Source organism: Capra hircus, chromosome 9, assembly GCF_001704415.2.
Source record: "Capra hircus breed San Clemente chromosome 9, ASM170441v1, whole genome shotgun sequence".
Taxonomy (NCBI): Eukaryota; Metazoa; Chordata; class Mammalia; order Artiodactyla; family Bovidae; genus Capra; species Capra hircus.
In genome coordinates this window covers 59260216-59279018 of record NC_030816.1, presented here as the reverse complement: position 1 = coordinate 59279018, position 18803 = coordinate 59260216, and the positions used below count along the sequence as shown (strand labels likewise).

Below are 18803 nucleotides of genomic sequence, written 5' to 3'. Positions count from 1 at the left end.
GTCCTTGGCAGCTCCCTCTTCCTGTATTGTGGAGGCAGACTTCTTGGTGTGTTGGAGAGAGACTGAGAGAGGAGAGAAGTAGCTATATCTTTTGTGTCTCTTATTATAACAGTAATAATTCCATCATGGAAATTTCACCCTTATGACCTAATTACTTCCCAAAGGCCCCATTTCAAATATCATCCAATGGGGTTTAGGGTTTCAATATATGAATTTTGGGGAGCCATAAAATGCAGTAATAACAATGCTTATCTGTCAACTCTGATACATACAGCTAATGAAACAAATGAGTAAGCACCTTTTTAAAATTATTTTCAGAAACTCATTAAAGTCTACTTTAAGAGCAAGATATGAGTGCTAGCTTTTACCAAGGAACAGCTTAGCCTTGTCTATGGACCTTTCTATATCAATAAGTACGATAATCTTTGCTCACTTGATAAACTTGAGGTAGTATTTATTGCTCCATTGATTTCCTTTGCTGGCATCTTTTTTCCCCTCTGTGCTTAGTCGCTCAGTCGAGTCCGACTCTTTGCGACCCCACAGACTGTAACCTACCAGCTTCTTCTGTCCATGGTGATTCTCTAGGCAAGAATACTGGAGTGAGTTGCCATGCCCTCCTCCAGGGGATCTTCCCAACCCAGGGATCTACCTCAGGTCTCCCGCATTGCAAGCAGATTTTTACTGTCTGAGCCACCAAGGAAGCCCTTTTTCACCTATATATTTATCATAAAAGTAAAAATATTTCCTTTTTACATCAGGTTTCTTGATCTAGTCTTTCGAAATATCACAGATCAACTAAGAATCTAAGAAAAGAATGCCTTTTCTTGGTTTGTTTTCATTCAGGGAACCTCTCAGACTGGCAGAGATTAATACATGCTACATATTATAATATGAGAAACACTGATTTTAAACTTCCAGAGCCAGCCTGGTCATTATAAGAATCCTCCTGAGCACATGCTACTCTTCTCTTTAGTTTTTGGATAACTTTGTAAAGTGCAGTAATTCTTCAGTTACACCATATATCATTTGATACATTACTGTATTAGAGCAAGAGTTCCCCTTTTAGGAAGTTCAGTCTGATTTGGGGGAAAATTATTGGAGGCTGTTTATTATTTACCTTCTAGAATTCCTCAAATATTATTCTACACTAATTAAAAAAATATATATATATATAATTTAAACTTTAGAGTCAACTAATATTATATCAAACACTGCTCTAGGAATCTTTCACATGTTTTGGAGGTTTCACAACAAGCCTGGGAAGAAAAACATTCACCAGATTTTACAAATGAAGACACTGAATCTCAGAGAAGTTAAGTGACTTGCTCACATGAAAACATGTCTTGTTTATAAAATGAACAAAACAGACAGAACTGTATTGGTCCTGATGGTAACCATTAATTGCTAGTTCAGTCCTCTCCTTGAAGATGTATTCAGTTCAGTTCAGTTCAGTTCAGTTCAGTCGCTCAGTCGTGTCCGACTCTTTACATCCCCACGAGTTGCAGCACACCAGGCCTCCCTGTCCATTACCAACTCCCGGAGTTCACCCAAACTCATGTGCATCAAGTCGGTAATGCCATCCAGCCATCTCATTCTCTGTCGTCCCCTCCTCCTCCTGCCCCCAATCCCTCCCAGCATCAGGGTCTTCTCCAATGAGTCAACTCTTCGCATGAGGTGGCCAAAGTATTGGAGTTTCAGCCTCAGCATCAGTCCTTCCAATGAACACCCAGGACTGGTCTCCTTTAGGATGGACTGGTTGGATCTCCTTGTAGTCCAAGGGACTCTCAAGAGTCTTCTCCAACACCACAGTTCAAAAGCATCAATTCTTTGGCCCTCAGCTTTCTTCACAGTCCAACTCTCACATCCATACATGACCACTTGAAAAACCATAGCCTTGACTAGACAGACCTTTGTTGGCAAAGTAATGTCTCTGCTTTTGAATATGCTATCTAGGTTGGTCATAACTTTCCTTCCAAGGAGTAAGCGTCTTTGAATTTCATGGCTGCAATTACCATCTGCAGTGATTTTGGAGCCCAAGAAATAAAGTCTGACACTGTTTCCACTGTTTCCCCATCTATTTCCCATGAAGTGATGGGACCAGATGCCAGAAGATGTATTAGAAATAGGAATAAATGAAAATTGTGTACTATTGTCCATTGCATGAAGTCATTAAATGAGCCACTGCATTTTATGCAAGATAGAGGTAGTCTCTTTTTCTGAAGCTCTGCTAGGTAAGTGAGCATGTACATTTTTTACAAGATTGAACTATGGGCTAAAAGAGAAGGAAAATAATGAAATGCAGAAGGTTTTGACATGCATTTATTTGAATAACTAAACAATTAAAATATTTTAGCATGTATATTGGTTGAAATTCAAGCTCAGCTCCAACAAAGACCAAAATGAAAGTAGCTTAAACAAGATAGGTGTTTCTTTCTCTCTGTTAACAGCTGCACCTGGGTAGTTCTGGGCACTATGGAGGTTTCCAGCTCAGTCACCAGTAGCCAATAGATAGTGTCCCTAAACCTTATGGTAGCCCAAACTTTGATATTGGTTCCCCGTCTATCATGATGCCTATTTAGAAATATTAAAATGCATTTAAAAATCTCATCATCCTTTTCTGATAGCTGATGATACCTTGAGAATAAGTGAAATGCACAAGTACAGTCAATTAAAGGGAGGCTTGCTAGACAAAGGCCTGGTGAGAAGACACTGTGAGAAATTCTATAAGAAAAGTAGAACCACTATGAGTGATATGAGATAAGGAATTTTCTGCAGGGGTTAGACATCACATAATTGTGGGAGCTGCTGAGAAAGCACAGATCTGGAAGGGACAGTTAGAGGAAAGAGAGAAGGTCGCTCATCAGGGCCTCAGAGGAAAGCTGGTGGAGTCTGGGAAGCCTGCACCCTCTGCATCTGGATGCTGCCTGAAGTTTCTGCAGGGCAGCAGGGCAGGTGGGAGGAAAAGCTGGACTTGGAGCAGGGACAGCAAAGACCAGGGACCCTGCTAGGACAAGCAAGAATCCCTAAGGAGAAATGGTAACCCACATCTGTCTCTCACCATGTCAGTTCTGATGATGCAGGCCACCTGCAGGAAACCCACATCCTTTTCCACAGACCCCTCCCATGTGCCTGGCCTGGTCCTTGGAGAAGTTGGAGGAGGAGATCTGGGTGTACTGGCTGCTCCTCCATGCCAACAAGGACAACCAGCATATAACAACTTATACATCCTGCACTGATATCCAGGGTGCCAACCCCCCAAGCACAGGGCTCAGTGTCACTTTGGCCTTCCAAGTCTCAGGCAAATTTCTCTTTTGGCCAACCCTCACCCAGAACTACATGGGGAAGGGAATTCTGGGAAATGTAGTTCCAGCTTAGCTAAATTGGCATAGGACAAAATAGTCAGGTGATAAACTCGACTAAGAGAATAAATATGAATCTGGAAAGAAATATTTCAGAGGATCAAAGATTGTATTCTGTCTTCTGTGTAGACATTTATTTCTTTTAATTAAACATTGCTTGTTAAAATATATGACTAGCTTCCATTCCATCTAGTTCTAAAAAAGAGGTTAGATCATTTCATTACTGTCTCTTGGCTTTTGTTTCTTTAGCTATAAAACCAAAGACACTCTTTTGCTAATGCATGATAAAAGCTTTCATATTTATTTTCTCAGGAATGTTAATTGTCTCCCTCAGGCTGACGATCGTCACGTATCTCCAGTTCCATCACCTCACATGACTTCTTGTTCCTTTTTTCCCAATGAGTGCTGGACTTTTCCATTTTGATGCTTCACTGTCAGCTGAACACAAAGAAGCTGTTCCTGAATTCTTATTCCCCTTATGCCAAGAAGACTTGTCTTTGTTTTCCATGGGGTAATCACTCTGCCAGTCCTCAGTTCTAACGCTCTGGGACCATTTCCTGATGGAGTCAATGATCAAACGTTCTTGTATTTTCCCTCGAAATGGACTCCTCTGTTCATATTGTCCTTCTCTTTTCTGCCATCCTCATCTATACTTTATGGTCTCATCCTGAGATTACTGGGAAGCCCTTCCTGTGGTTCTTTCCCCTTCCAGCCTTTCTGCATACATCATCCACCATACCAGTATTCCCTAAACAACCATGTTCCTCATGTCACCGCAGCTCATGACTCTACCATGACTTCCCACTTTCTTCCATATCAGAAAAGTCAAATCATTTTCAAGATGGAAAGAAGACTAGAAATGCTGTACTCTACATTTTCTTTTTATAGAAAAGAAATAAGAAATTCTGAGAGATTGAGATCACAGAGATTTAGGACTAGATCTCTGGGTATCTATCTGAAGCCTAATTCCATTCTCTTTCTACTATGATATCACACATCCTGGAAGGAAAGGAAGTGTGATTTTCAAGACCTTCCATCATCCATCCAACTCCATCAGGGTATCTGCATGACTCCAAGACAACCATTTACATCATAGCCTATAGGCTTTTCTTCCAGGGCTACCATTCACATAGAAATACATTTAGATTCCTTAGGATACAAAGAGTTGTGACATGAGGCAATGCTTTGCTCTCTATGCATTTTTATTTTCCACTGCTCCATACCCAGGTCAGGAGACAGAAAGCACTTGTGACCTCTTTTCATTCTGCATCTAGTCTCCCCGAATCCCTCCTTTCTTGAAAGCTCGGTGAAAGTCTTATCTCCTCTATGAATTTGCTCCTTTCTTCAAGGTCTTTATTCATATGAACCAACAGTTATTTCTAGTGTAGAGTAGTTCAGTTCTGGGCTACAAAGAGCCTGAATTTGCAACCAGAAAACTTGAGTTCTAATCTCAGTTCTTCTGCCTACTGGTTATGTGATTTTTGAGTCATTTATTTTCTCTGAAGCTGTTTCTAAATCCATGCTGCTGCTGTGTCACTTCAGTCATATCCGACTCCATGCGACCCCATAGACAGCAGCCCACCAGGCTCCTCCACCCCTGGGATTCTCCAGGCAAGAACACTGGAGTGGGTTGCCATTGCCTTCTCCAATGCATGAAAGTGAAAAGTGAAAGTGAAGTCGCTCAGTCGTGTCCGACTCTTAGTGACCCCATGGACTACGGCTTGCCAGGCTCCTCCGTCCATGGGATTTTCCAGGCAAGAGTACTGGAGTGGGGTGCCATTGCCTTCTCCTCTAAATCCATGAACTAGGCATAATAACACCTGTCCTACATCACAGAGTATAGGTGAGTATCAAGGGAGCCAACGCATAGGCATGTGTTTTGGATCCTGTAGTGTATGATGTAAATGAAAGTTAGCATGTGATAGCAACTTAGTCCTTAATGAAACAGTGTATTGCTTTTGAGTGTTTACTGGTTTATTAACCAGAATGTGGTTACTGGATTGTAAGCTCTTGGAGGGGAGACATGACATCTCATATTTTTTCCTTCTGTCCTTTGAAGTCATGCTGAGTGCTAAGTTGCTCAGTCTTGTCTGACTCTTTGTGCCAAGAGTAGTCCACCAGCCTCCCTGTCCATGGCATTCTCCAGACAAGAATACTGAACTGGGTTGCCATGCCCTCCTCGGGGGGATTTTCCCAAGCCAGATTCAAACCTGCATCTCTTTTGTCTCGTGATTGGCAGGCAGGTTCTTTAATTAGCACCACTTGTTTGAAAATGATGCAGGGGTACATTCATGTTTCTAAGGAGGAGAGCGAAAGAACTTTAAAACAAAGATGAATATACAGGAAAAGTCTTGGCCTGTGTTTCTTTATCTGTGTCAAGCTATATCTAGTTGGTAGGCTAGGTACTAACAAAGCTACGGTCACTAGGTTGCCACAGAAAAGCCTGTATGTCCTGAAACCATCAAGTTTTTGCAGAACAATCCATCACTTTGCAATCACACACCCCAATTTGGGACTCAAACCCACAGTCTTCTAACCTCAGTCCTTTGGGTGGGACTCCCAATTCAGCTGCACTTCAGTTGGTACTTGAACCCACAATTTCTGGCTTAAGAGGGGCCTTGAACCCACAGTCTCCCAGATGAAACCACACACCTGGTCACAAGACTTAATGGACCTCAGGTTATTTATATCTTGCTGCAGAAAAAAATTCAGCAAGAGACAAAGTGACGGGCAAGAAGTAGGTTTATTAATATAGGACACTTGTGAAGGATACAAGAGGTCAGGCAAAAGGAATCTGTCCTGAAAAGTAAATAGGAAAGCAGGTTTATTTAGGGAGAAACATACTCCACAGAAAGAGTTCAAGCCATCTCAGAAGGCGAGAGGCCCCAAAATATGGGGTGGTTAGTTTGTATGAGCTGGATAATTTCATAGGCTAATAAGTGGGAGAATTATTCCAACTATTTTGAAGAAGGGGACTGAGATTTCCAGGAACTGAGCCACTGCCCACTCTGACCTTTTATGGTTAGCCTCAGAACTGTCATGGTGCCTGTGGGTGTGTCCTTTTGTACATGCTAATATATTATAATGAGCATATAATGAGCCTAAGGTTCACTGAAAGTCAATCTTCTGCCATTTTGGGTCTAATCTCTTCTAACCAGCCTTTATCATACCCTCAATGGCCTTGTCATTCTTTTAAAGGTTGTGCCCTGCCCCCTTCCCTCCTGTCTCAATTTGGGCATGAGTTCTAAAAATCCTTTTCTGTTGTGGCCTCTAAGAGAAGATGCAAGAGAATTAGCAGTGCTCAGAAACAAGTAGTTGGAAGCACTTAGGGCATTTGTCAAGTCATAAAGAGTTATTTGGGAATTTCAGACAGAGTATCTAAAAGCAGTACTAGATTTTTTTTTTTTTTTGACACCTCTGCTTTTTGCTCTCACATGGAGAAGAGTCTTTCAGAGCATTTCTTAGAACAAAAGCAAAGCTAATGGGATGAGACTCTCAGGTTTGAAGGAGGTTTGCATTTGGGAAAGGGAAATAACCCATCATCTCCTGATTTCTTCCACTTGTGATTGCTGTTTCAAGCACTGATTCAGATATTCACACCTGAGGCTAGAAGGCAAGCAGTAGGAGACAGAATGTGGTGGTGGTTTAGTTACTCAGTCTTGTCGAACTCTTGTGACCCCATCGATTGTAGCCCGCCAGGCTCCTCTGTCCTTGGGATTCCCCAGGCAAGAATACTGAAGTGGGTTGCCATTTCTTTCTCCAGGATCTGGGAAGATTCCCTGAAGAAAGAAATGGCAACCCAACCAGTCCATGCTAAAGGAGACCAGTCCTGGGTGTTCATTGGAAGGACTGATGCTGAGGCTGGAACTCCAATACTTTGGCCACCTCATGTGAAGAATTGACTCATTGGAAAAGACCCTGATGCTGGGAGGAATTGGAGACAGGAGGAGAAGGGGATGACAGAAGATGAGATGGCTAGATGGCATCACCAACTCGATGCACATGAGTTTGGGTGGACTCTGGCAGTTGTTGATGGAGAGGGAGGCGTGGAATGCTGCGATTCATGGGATCGCAAAGAGTTGGACACGACTGAGCGACTGAACTGAACTGAACTTTACTGCTGAGCCACCATTCCCTTTAAGGAAAACAAGCAGTTAATTCACATTGATGGCTTGAGACGATCAATTCTGCTAGAGTTTTTAGAAGAGATCTGAATAATTCTCCTTTCTTTTCTTGCTAAGAGTTAGGCATTTATGTCCATGTTCATATTGTAGTTAATTTTTTCTTTTCCAAAGAAACCATGCCATAAGAATTCCAATTCAGTAACCAAAATTGTATTCTAGAGTATTGGCACAAATGATTTGAAATTTAAAGAATATTTTTATTAAGAGCAAATTTTCATGCCAGATCATGAATGCATCATAAAACTTATTAACCTGATGCGATTATTGCTCAGGTATTTCATTTAGAGAGTTTATTACTTGTAATAGAAGCAAATCCTTTGTGTCAACAGGGGTATAAAGAGAAAAGTACTTGCTGTTCCAAAGAAAACTCAAAAGCAAAATTAAATCATCTTTATTAAATCTTTTAAAATATGGGTTGGCTTAGAACAACATTCCTTCATTGTATTAGATCACAACATAGTTTCTCTTGTCAAAAGTATTTCTATTTTTAGGCTAAAGTGTATGCCCTACATTATTTCACTTTCTGGTCCTCTGTTTGCCTGAGTCTAGAATAATTGGGGTACTCTGAAATCTAGAATTCAGAAGGGGGCTTAAATTTGCTACCAAGTAATCTTACATATTTTATTTTATACATTTAAAATATTATTCTACAGAGGAATCCATAGGTTTCATGAGCCTGCTGAAGGGGTTCATAGAGGTTAAGGACTTCTGCCCTCCTATAACTCATACTAAAACTCTTCCATCAAATGAAATCACAATATATACCCCACTGCTTCTATTAGAGACTTTTATGAAACATTCTGTTTTACACGACTCATTTCTCCCTTTAAAATATGTTCAAAATCTTAACTTGACTCTCCACTCTTTCTGGGGTGATTCTGATCATTTTAGCTCCTTCTAGTAATGAATACTTTTCTATTGTAGTTCAAGCTTCAGGGTAGAACCAAAGATCCCTGACATTGTGAGGATATAGAGCCACACAGAGATTTGTCTTCTTCTTAGGCTTCAAAAGTAAAGCAGAAATGAGTCCAAACCCAAAGCATAAAGTTATTATCTCATGAGTTCATTTGAGGTAATACTTGTGTAGCTGCCTTCCTTAAAATAGCCTCTGTAACTCAGAAAAATGTGTGTGACTGTTCTTTTCAAAACAATTATTAGGGTCTTTTTTCAAAATCCAAGAACTCCTATGTCCATAAATTAATTAATTAACCTCTTCTTCTTATCTTATGACTAATATCTTTTCATTACAGCAGATTGAAGTAATTTGTCCAAGGTCACATATTAGGCTCCATAATGAGGCTATGACTGTTATCCTTTAACTGCCTTTGTATTCTCAAGTTCAAGCAGAACTTTACCCTAAGGATTGAATGACAGGTGACACCAAATCACCTCCCCCTATCTCTTTTTCCAAATAAGCAGGAGCTCCAGCAAGAAAGCATCTTGGAGGGACCTGGAAGAGAGGAGAGGGGCAGAAGGTGGTGGGGATCCATCTGGTCACTCACTTGTCCAGCGCATGTGAATGGCTCAGTCATGACCCACTGGGCATGGTGCCCATTGATGGTGACTCAGGGATGGATGAGTGAAAGCCACACCTCCCCTGCATGGAGCTAGTGGTGGGGACAGGCAATAAGACAGAAAATAAACACATGTATAATACAGCTTCGAGAAGAGAGAAGTGTCAACATTTAAGTGGAAGTAAGAGTGATGGAGACAAATAAAGAAGGATCAGGGATAAGATCAATGGCCTTAAGGGGGTCACTCAAGGTTTAGGAGGAGTTTTGGGAGGAGAGCAAGAAAGCCTGCAGAGGTTGTAAACAAAGTGCATGAATTCAGACCAGACATTGGCATCAAGCTTCCTGACACTGAACTGGCAGTTCCATGGTGTAGGACTCCAGACAAGTCAATCCATCTCCCCAGGCTTCAGCTTCCTGACCTACCTCACAGTTTAACTGAGGTTGAACAAAGATATTTGCATGGAGTATACCTAGTGCATTGCCTGGTGGGTGGCATGGACTCAATACACTTAGTTATTAGTGCTATTAAATATCTGCGTACAGTCTAGACATGAGATGGATGTTTCCAGTAATGCCAAGCACTGACCTCAGCTGGCATTTTGCTTAAGCCATTTCAGGAGACATAACAAATGTTCCATAGCCCCATATTGAATTATGATGCCATGGTCCTTCTCACCTCCCTTCCAAGCATCATTCCAATTAGGTCAAGAGTAAAGAAAACACATGTATTGCTTGAAGTATGGTTCAGTCCTGCATTACCTACAGTTGAGAGAGCCTTCTAGTATATCAGACAGATGTTACAAAAAATTTGGAGGCTTTGATGAAAGGTGTGATTTAGGCTGAGAAATAACCAATTCTCTATTGTTCTGAGTTGGTGCAACTAATTTAGACTCTGTGTCTTGGGTGTCTTGTTCATTGTTGTTTCCTTGAGCCTAACCTTGCGCCTGGCCCACAGTAAAGGCTTAAGAAATATTTGTTAGATGAGTCCAAAAAAGTTTCTGGAACTCTTTCAGCTTCTGTGATGTAGGGGTGCTGTCTCTCTAGTCAGCTGTTGACATATCCTGATCTTCTCTAGTATGAGTTTGTATCAATATAGAGGGCATCAGAAATAAAAGTGGTTTGAGTGGAACCTCATACACATTTGACCAAAAGTTATGTCTGAGTAAAGCTACTCAATTGAGGATGTGGAGCCATCTCTAATTCATTTGGCTACTTAAGAAGTTTCATGTCTTAAAGTTACAAAAATTAAGGCCATAAAAAATGTATGGTATTAGAAAATATTTATTTCTATTATGTTCTCCAAATATAAGATTCAACCCTTCTCCTGAAGTGGAAAAAAAGACTGAGATTAGCTATATCATGGGATAATAATTCCTATCTTGGTTTAGTAATTGAATGTTTTAAAACTTGACACTTTCCAAAAAAGTGTTGAGATAATTTCTTCCCGGTTTGCCTAGCAGAAATATTCAAAAGTCTAAGTCTGGTATTTGGGGGTTGTTTTTCCTTACTTAATTAGTGTTAGAGCTTATAGAAATATTTCAGTGGATTATCTGAGGCTTAAGAATCATGTAAAATTTCTCAGATGTAAGCGGGAAGTCTAAAGTTAATAATGGTAATAAAAGATCTTTAAAAAAAATTCATACCATAGCTACAAATAATCAGCTCTCAAGAACTATAAACTGGCTGATATTTGAGCCCACTAGCAAGTTTACAAATTAGCCTGTCTCAGTTTCATGGATTTTGGCAAAAGACCCTAGACTCTTTGGTCAGAGACAAAAGACAGCTTATTACTCTTAGGAATAGCAATAGCCAGAGTTAACAGCATTTGCATGGTTCCCCAAGCCCTAATGCCTTGACATCATGAACCAGGCCAGATGACACCTACACATAGAATGGGTTATTTTAGAGGAGAAGAATCCCAACCTTGGGGAACCCAAGTCTTTTATAATAAACAGTAAACCAACCTGATTTTTCCCTTGGAGGGAGACATTAATTTAAGCAATAGTAAGCAAACTTTTGCCCAGAGGAGACACTCCATCTTCCAAGGCTGCTTATTATATGAACATCCTTAGAAAGACAGTCTGGAACAAAGTCAGTGCTTTTTTCAGGAAACATACTGAAATGCAAGACCCATGAAAAATTGTTTTTCAACTCAAATATTCTAAAACATATTAAACAATGTTCTGTTTAAAACAAAACTTTGAAACTTTTTAAGGCACAAAGATTGTAGAGCCTAGCTTTGTTTGTCTGGTTTTGCGGTGTTTAAGCAGCCTTTTGGAGGATAGCTATCAGTAGTAAGCATATGAGTCGTTTGCCATAACATTTAATCTAAAATTTATAACTAAATAATGAGCTCTTCTAAAAGAAATTGTTCATGTGATGTTTTCATAGTTAAAGATGATGACAATTCCAGGGATGTGGAACAGCAGGTTCTAATTTGGAAGTTTACTTAGCTACTAGACTTCAAGATATACAGGGTTTAGAACAAAGGCTTGCAGATCAGAATTACATCAGATGTTTCCAAAGAGATTTTGATATTCTTCATATTTCCTTCTAGGCTCCAGGCCTCTAATACTCAAAACCATTACAGTCAGAGACTTTTTTAGTGTTCAATCTTTTCTTTTTCCTACCATTCTTATGGAATAATACATACTTTTAGAGAAAAAGCATATTGATTAAATTATTATTCTTTAAACAGAAGAATTTTATTATCAAATGTAGCCATTATACAATCATATTCACCCAATGGGTTTGTGGTAAGTGTGTCTACCTTTAAGATCTTCCAAATAATTTTTTTCTTTCAAGTGTTATGTTTCAGTTGTCACCAAAATTCATACCAATACTGTTCCTCCTCCTCCCCAGTTAATTAAGTTAAAAGATATTTAGCTTGATTAAAGTGGTGATTTATGTGGTCCTCTGGTGTTAGTCATTACAGTAACGCAAAGTAAACCAACAATAGTATCTGAATGGTTTTATACTAAATTTGCCTCCAAGCAAAAGAGGAAAAACTTAGAGAAGAGAAATATGTGCCCGTTGCTAATTAAATTTCACTTTCCTCTTTGGAGTTAGATAATGCACAGTGGTTCCCAAAAGAACCAAAGAATCTGAAACTGTATTTTTGTAGCACAAACACAGCTAAACACAGAAATCGCACCATTTATTACATTGCCATCAAAAATGACTGTTCACATAATATAACACATTGGGGTTTAGCTTTCCTCTCCGACCTGCCCTATGATTGTTGCCTCATGCCCTTTAAAATTATGAATATCAGACAGTGAAAACATTAAAGAAATAGAGTAAAAGTTTTAACCCTATCTTAATAAGCACAGTATTCACTTGTTACTTTATTGTTCTTCAGAACACATTAAGCATTTTTCCAAAGAACACTTGCAACATTAGAAACTATAATACTTTTTATTATACTTTTTATTATGAATACTGAAGCATCATTCATAAGAAAAGTGCAACATAAAATGTCATGTGTGAAGCACGCTATTCACATCATACTGTAAACCAGAGTGGATTACTTTTTTGTAACTCCTTCCCTTCTCTTTTTTGCATTTTGAATTCTAGTTCAAAATATCTGCAAATTCGGATAAGCATACTCCTGGGGGCTACTTTCTGGAATCTTCCTTCAGTGATTCATTAAAGGAAATCAATTTCTTGACCTTTAGGAAAAATCTGTTTCCTAAAGTTTCTTCTTCCTTATCTTCCCACTAATAACTATTCTTCCATTTAAAAGAAAGCACATCCATTACCTGCCAGAAATCTTATTATGACAGTGTGTCCCCAACTATAAAAACCTGAGGAACACTAATCAAAAAGGCAGTTGGAGATATTGGTGTAGATGTGGACTAGAAAAATGACTCTAGTGACTATATAATAATACTTCTTAAGCTTAGATATTTCCAATAATCTGCTTTTAACAAACCTATGGGCTGAGCTAATCAAGTTATCAACTGATACATCATTACAACAATTTTTTTTGTTAACTTAAAGAATGTAGTGAGACTGCTATTATAAAAAATTTTCGACTCCCCATCAATTTTTATTATTCTTGAGAACATTTCATCTATTTAAAAATGTAAACTTTATGTTAAATGCCATGTTGCTATATTTTTAAATGGATGAAGATGACTATCAAATAGAGATGGTATTTAAATTCCACTGGAACTATTTGAGTGATATAAATATTCTCTATTATAAACATAGAGTTTAAATGGCATCAAAAGTAAATAAATAAAATCATTGAAATTGCATATTTGCTGTCATTTAAATTTGTGGTAAAAAAAAAAAGTGAGATGTTGATTTATAGATGAAAGAAAGTACTTAGCTTTTCTAATTATTTTAAAGGCTACACAAGCATGAAAGCCTGGAGACCCCACCACAGTTCTTATTCCCAATTGGCACCTGTTCACAATAGGGTTCCATTTTTAACTCTGGAATGTTTTTAAGGATTTAAAGTTTAATCCAATTAATCCATGTAATCCAATTTCTCCTAAAATATTTTAGAAAATCATTTCTGATTGATTCTGACTAGAAATCATTAGAATAGAAAGATTGGGGAAACTTGAGGCTTTATTTCATTGCTTTTCTTGGTTTGTTAATATTCTTGAATAAGGTATCTATTTTAAAAGCGGCCAGGAGTGAGCAAAATCCAGAGAGACTGAGAGAAGGAAAAATACAAAAAGTAAAGACAAGCTGCAATATCATTGCTGATGTTGTGGATGGTGGTTTGCTGTGCTGTGCTTAGTCGCTCAGTCATGTCCAACCCTTTGCGACCCCATGAACTGTAGCCAGCCAGGCTCTTCTGTCCATGGAGATTCTCCAGGCAAGAATACTGGAGTGGGTTGTCATGTCCTTCTCCAGGGCATCTTCCCAACCCAGGGATAGAACCCAGGTCTCCTGCATTACAAGTGGATTCTTTACCATCTGAACCACCAGGGAAGTCCAAGAATACTGGAGTAGGTAGCCTGTCTCTTCACTAGGGGAACTTCCTGACCCAGGAATCGAACCAGGGTCTCCTGCATTGCAGGCAATTTCTTTACCAGCTGAGCTACCTGGGAATCATGATGATGGCTTATGAAGGAGTATATTTTTAAAGGACAAGATTTTCCCACTCAAGTCGCTTATAAGATCATAATTTAAACATCTAGTTGGAAGGAAATGGGCATACTCCCTTACAAATTCACATTTTAAGTACCTCTTTACAGTGAGAGGAGAGCTGGGTTTGCTGCACATTGCCTACAAAGTCAGTAAAAGCCATAGGATTTGGCTTCACTCCTACAAAGTATAGGACACTGGCTCCATCAGGTTGTTCAGAACTCTACAGCCTAAATGTAGAACTTCCTCCAAGTTGCTAGGAGTTCCCTAAGAGTTTCAAGGTAAGGTAAGAGTTTCAAGCCTTCCATGAGTCTTTCAGACCTGAGGCTGCCATGCCACGTGGTTCAGGAAATGCTCAAGCCAAATGGAAAGCATGCCTGAAATGCTACAGCGTTTACATCTGAAGGCACAGGGAGAGAAAGGACAGCCTCAGTGGGAAAAAAATGTTCAGCAGTGGCCGAAATATAGGAGGAGGGGGAGATAAGCATGGCTGCTGACATGGCAGAGCTCAGCCGTTACCACTGATTGGCCCTATTTATCCAAGTTTGTGTCCTCTGCTGCACACAGGGCCACTTCAACGAGTTTGTCCCTCATGGTCATTTTATGGCACTCTGTGCAGCCCTAACCACCACAGATTTCATCTGGATCAGGCCTGTTCTGACAGGCAACCTTGGTGATTGAATACGAGTGAAATACGAGTCTCAATATTTGTGGACAATCATCTCCCAGCAAGTCCAAAATTTCCTCAATCCTTGTAACCTGGAGAAGAGTTTAAAGACTCACGCAGACATTTATAGAGGCACCTATTGCAGAGGTGGTCCTGGAAGAGAAGGATAAAAGGTGGAATAATAGATGTCAAGGAGAATTGTTGCAGGGTCTGCTCACCTGCAGTGAATGGCTGCACTCATTGTGAAAGAATTATTATATCTCTGACTACTCCAGAGAGAGCATGTGGTAATAACTTGATTTTTGGTGGTGAGGAATTAGGCTCTCTCATTGGAAAAACACTTGGGATTTTAAAAAAACCAAACTTCTACCTATTATTAAATATCAGTATATTAAATTCCTGTGATAGTTTATACCTCTTTGCTGTTTACTTACGAATTGAAACAGCTTCTCCATTCCCTCTGCTCTGGGTACTCACAGCCCTTTTCCACTGTTCAGTGGAGACAAAATTCTGGCACCATCTTGCACCTAAGACTGCCATGGACGGACTTTATCCTTTCAGTAAGTTCTACCTTGCTGCAAATAACACTTTCAGATTTTTATTTCACTCTCTATGGATCTGAAAACCTGTACTCTTTATGATTCTGAGATCTGTTAAAGCTATTTTAATGTTGTCATTGTTGTTCAGTCGCCTTTGAGACCCCATGGACCGCAGCACACCAGGCTTCCCTGTCCTTCACTATCTCCTGGAGTTCACTCAAACTCATGTCCATTAAGTCGGTGATGCCATTTAACCATCTCATCCTCTGTTATCCCCTTTTCTTTCTGCCTTCAATGTTTCCCAGCATCAGGGTCTTTTCCAATGAGTGGGCCCTTTGCAACAGGTGGCGAAAGTTTTAGAGCTTCAGCTTCAGCATCAGTCCTTCTAATGAATATTCAGGGTTGATTTCCTTTAGGATTCACTGGTTTGATCTCCTTGCAGGACAAGGGATTCTCAAGAGTCTTCTCCAACACCACAGTTTGAAAGCAGGACCTCTACCTGCATCAAATACCCATGGCAGGAAGGAGCCTGGGGGACTGGCCTGTAGCATAGATGATTTGTCTTCGACAAAGTGAACTTACTTACTTTTATCTTGTACTTGCTCAAGGATAGCCTTGTTACAAAGGCTTCACCAAAATTACGCAGCTATCATTCTTCTTAGAGCCAGATCCTCTCTCTTGCAAAGCTCAGGGCAAGGTTACCTGATCTTTGCACTGGTCTCCGAGGATATAATCTGCAGGAACCTGGTGAGAGACTTTGGGGCACAGAGTGGAGGGGAGGGCTTTGGAGTGTTACTTTGGAATTCCTTCTTAATTAGAACAACAATAATCATGTTCCTTTGCTTGTGATTCTCTTCCATACCCTCAAGGTAACCACTTGGAGCAAATAATCAAGGGGAAAAAATGTGTTTGCAGCCCTCTTCTGTAATTTAAATATTTTTCTTTGAAACAGCAAATTTACTTTGAGCAGATGTTCTCTGTACAGAGCGTGATCCTGCTACAAGAGATAAATTTTCAGTCAGAGACACAGGTGACAGCCCCATGATCCTGGCGCAGGCAGCCCGAGTGGTTGCTGGTCAAGGGGGGCCCTCCTCAGCCTCTTGTTTCTTTCTCCTCTGGGGTAGGACGATGCAGCTGGTCTGTGTATAAACACTGGGTTTGCAACACAAGGTAACTTAGGCAGCACTGAGCCAGGGCTGGGGCAACTCCTAAGCCCTTCTTTCTTCAGCATCAGAAGTGCTTATACTCCTTATCTACATGTTCATTAACAAATATTTATTGAGCCACTCCCAAGAGCGCACCGAGATGAAAAAGCGTGAGATCCAGAGACGATCCGGGCTCCATGCCACCTCTGAACTCTGTTAGTGTTTAGTTGCTCAATCGTGTCCAACTTACTGTGACCCCATGGACTGTAGCCCACCAGGCTCCTCTGCCCATGGAATTTTCCAGGCAATAACACTGCAATGGGTTGCACGCCCTCCTCCAGGGGATCTTTCCGATCCAGGGATCAAACCTGCGTCTCTTATATCTCCTGCATTGACAGGCAAATTCTTTACTACTAGCACCACCTGGGAAGCCAGTGTTGGGATCCTGGCAAATTATGAACTCCTTTCAACCTCAGTTTCCTCTACTTTAAAAGAGGGGCAGAGTACTGTTAGTCTCTAATGAGGAGGGATTCAGCGAGGATCCAATGATAACAAGGTTTGTAAAGGGCGGAGTCCATTGAAAGAACTTGTAGCTATTAGGCAAACTGGATTTGATGGGCTGTGAGCAGAAGTCAAGTAATCCCATCAGGCAGATCCTATGATTCTGTGTCACTCTCAGATCACAAAAAGCCCTCGGATCAGATCTTGTGCCAAGAAGAGTCTCCTTTCAGAAAGTCAAATATTTGATACAAAATCAAATCCTAGAGCTCCATTTAATTGAGAGCTTCTCTCCACCCAGCTTGCCACAGGCCGGGAAGCCCAAGTGGGGGAAAGGAGCGGAGCCTACCCACTCGGTAGCTGTGATGGTGGACTTCTCCAAGGTTAGGGGCAGAGGAGATTACAGGATAGGGCCCAGAGGAAAGTGGGTAGAGCCAGCATCTGGCACTGAGGCTCTGTGCTTGGCAGAGCCTCCAAGCTGCCTCCTGTCGTGGGCAGGTGGCCCCAGCCACTGCGCTTCCCGTTTGCAGTTCTCAGGACAGAGTCACCTGCCCCAGCCCTTTATGTTGCTCCCCCTACTTCCAGGGACCCTTGTCAAGCTCCCTCAGTTTCATATTTGACTGGAGAGGGAAGAAAGCACATCCCTCCTCCTTCCTCATGTAGAAGGACACGGCCCTGCAACCACAAATCTCGCAGAGGGCAGTGAGCTGGCTGTCAGCTTCAGTGGACTTTCCATCATTTTGCTGCTCCCCGTCCACTCTTCCCTTTCTTCCAGTGCCCTGGTTGGTGCTGAGCGAGATTTTTCCTGGTGGAATTCGAGGACGTGCCATGGCTCTAACTTCCAGCATGAACTGGGGCATCAATCTCCTCATCTCTCTGACATTTTTGACGGTGACAGGTAAGAACTTGCTTTTCCCTAAGGCCTTTTATGCTCTTAGGACAGGTGTTAGGGAAGTACATCACCTGAAAAACACTTTCTTGTCAACATTTCCAAACGCTCAAAAGTAAAGAGGATGGCAGTGAACTTGATGTACCAACCACCCAATTTAAAGTTATCAATCCTTAATTCAGTCATGACCCCACTTGTTCTGCCCCCAAATTAGCTTAAGTCATGTTCCAAACACGTATCTAAAGTTTCAACAGGGACCCCTAAAAGATAAGACATCTACATACTGTGACTAAAATAGCATTTTCACCCCGAAAAAAAATACTAATAATAATCCCTTGGTATCAAGTATCCAGTCTGGGTTCACATCCTTCCAATTGTTTTATAATTATTTTCTCACTTTATTTGAATCACAGTTCAAATAACTGATTTACAGTTGATTGGTACGTCTCAGAATTTACAGGTTTCAACTCCATGTTTCCTCCCTCCCCACACTTTGTATTTTTAATAAAGAAGCTGGGTCATTTGTTTCATATACTTTTTCCCAGGCTGGATTTGCTGATTGTAGTCATATCACATGACCCTCTGTCCTTTGTGTGTTTCCTGTAAACTGCTATTTATCTGTGAGTGGTCAATCACTCAGTCATGTCCGACTCTTTGTGATCCCATGGACCGGAGCCTGCCAGGCACCTCTATTCATGGGATTTTACAGGCAAGAATGCTGGAGTGGGTTGCCATTTCCTTTTCCAGGGGATCTTCCCAACCCAGGGATGGAATCCGAGTCTTTTGCGTCTCCTGCATTGGCAGGTGATTCTTTACCCCTAGAGCCATCTGAGAAGCCTATTTATCTGTAGAGGCTGGGAAAGATTTAGCTTTTCTTGTTTATTTGCAAACCCCTTCCCAGA

At 40.7% G+C, this 18803-nt stretch overlaps 1 protein-coding gene across 1 annotated transcript in view; it reads left to right on the top strand.

Moving 5' to 3' along the window:
• SLC2A12 (solute carrier family 2 member 12) overlaps positions 1-18803 on the top strand; it is a 65632-nt gene that overhangs the window by 30309 nt on the left and 16520 nt on the right. Inside the window, 1 exon segment of the mRNA NM_001314215.1 lies at positions 17788-17910. Within this exon segment, the coding sequence (NP_001301144.1) occupies positions 17788-17910 (123 nt within the window).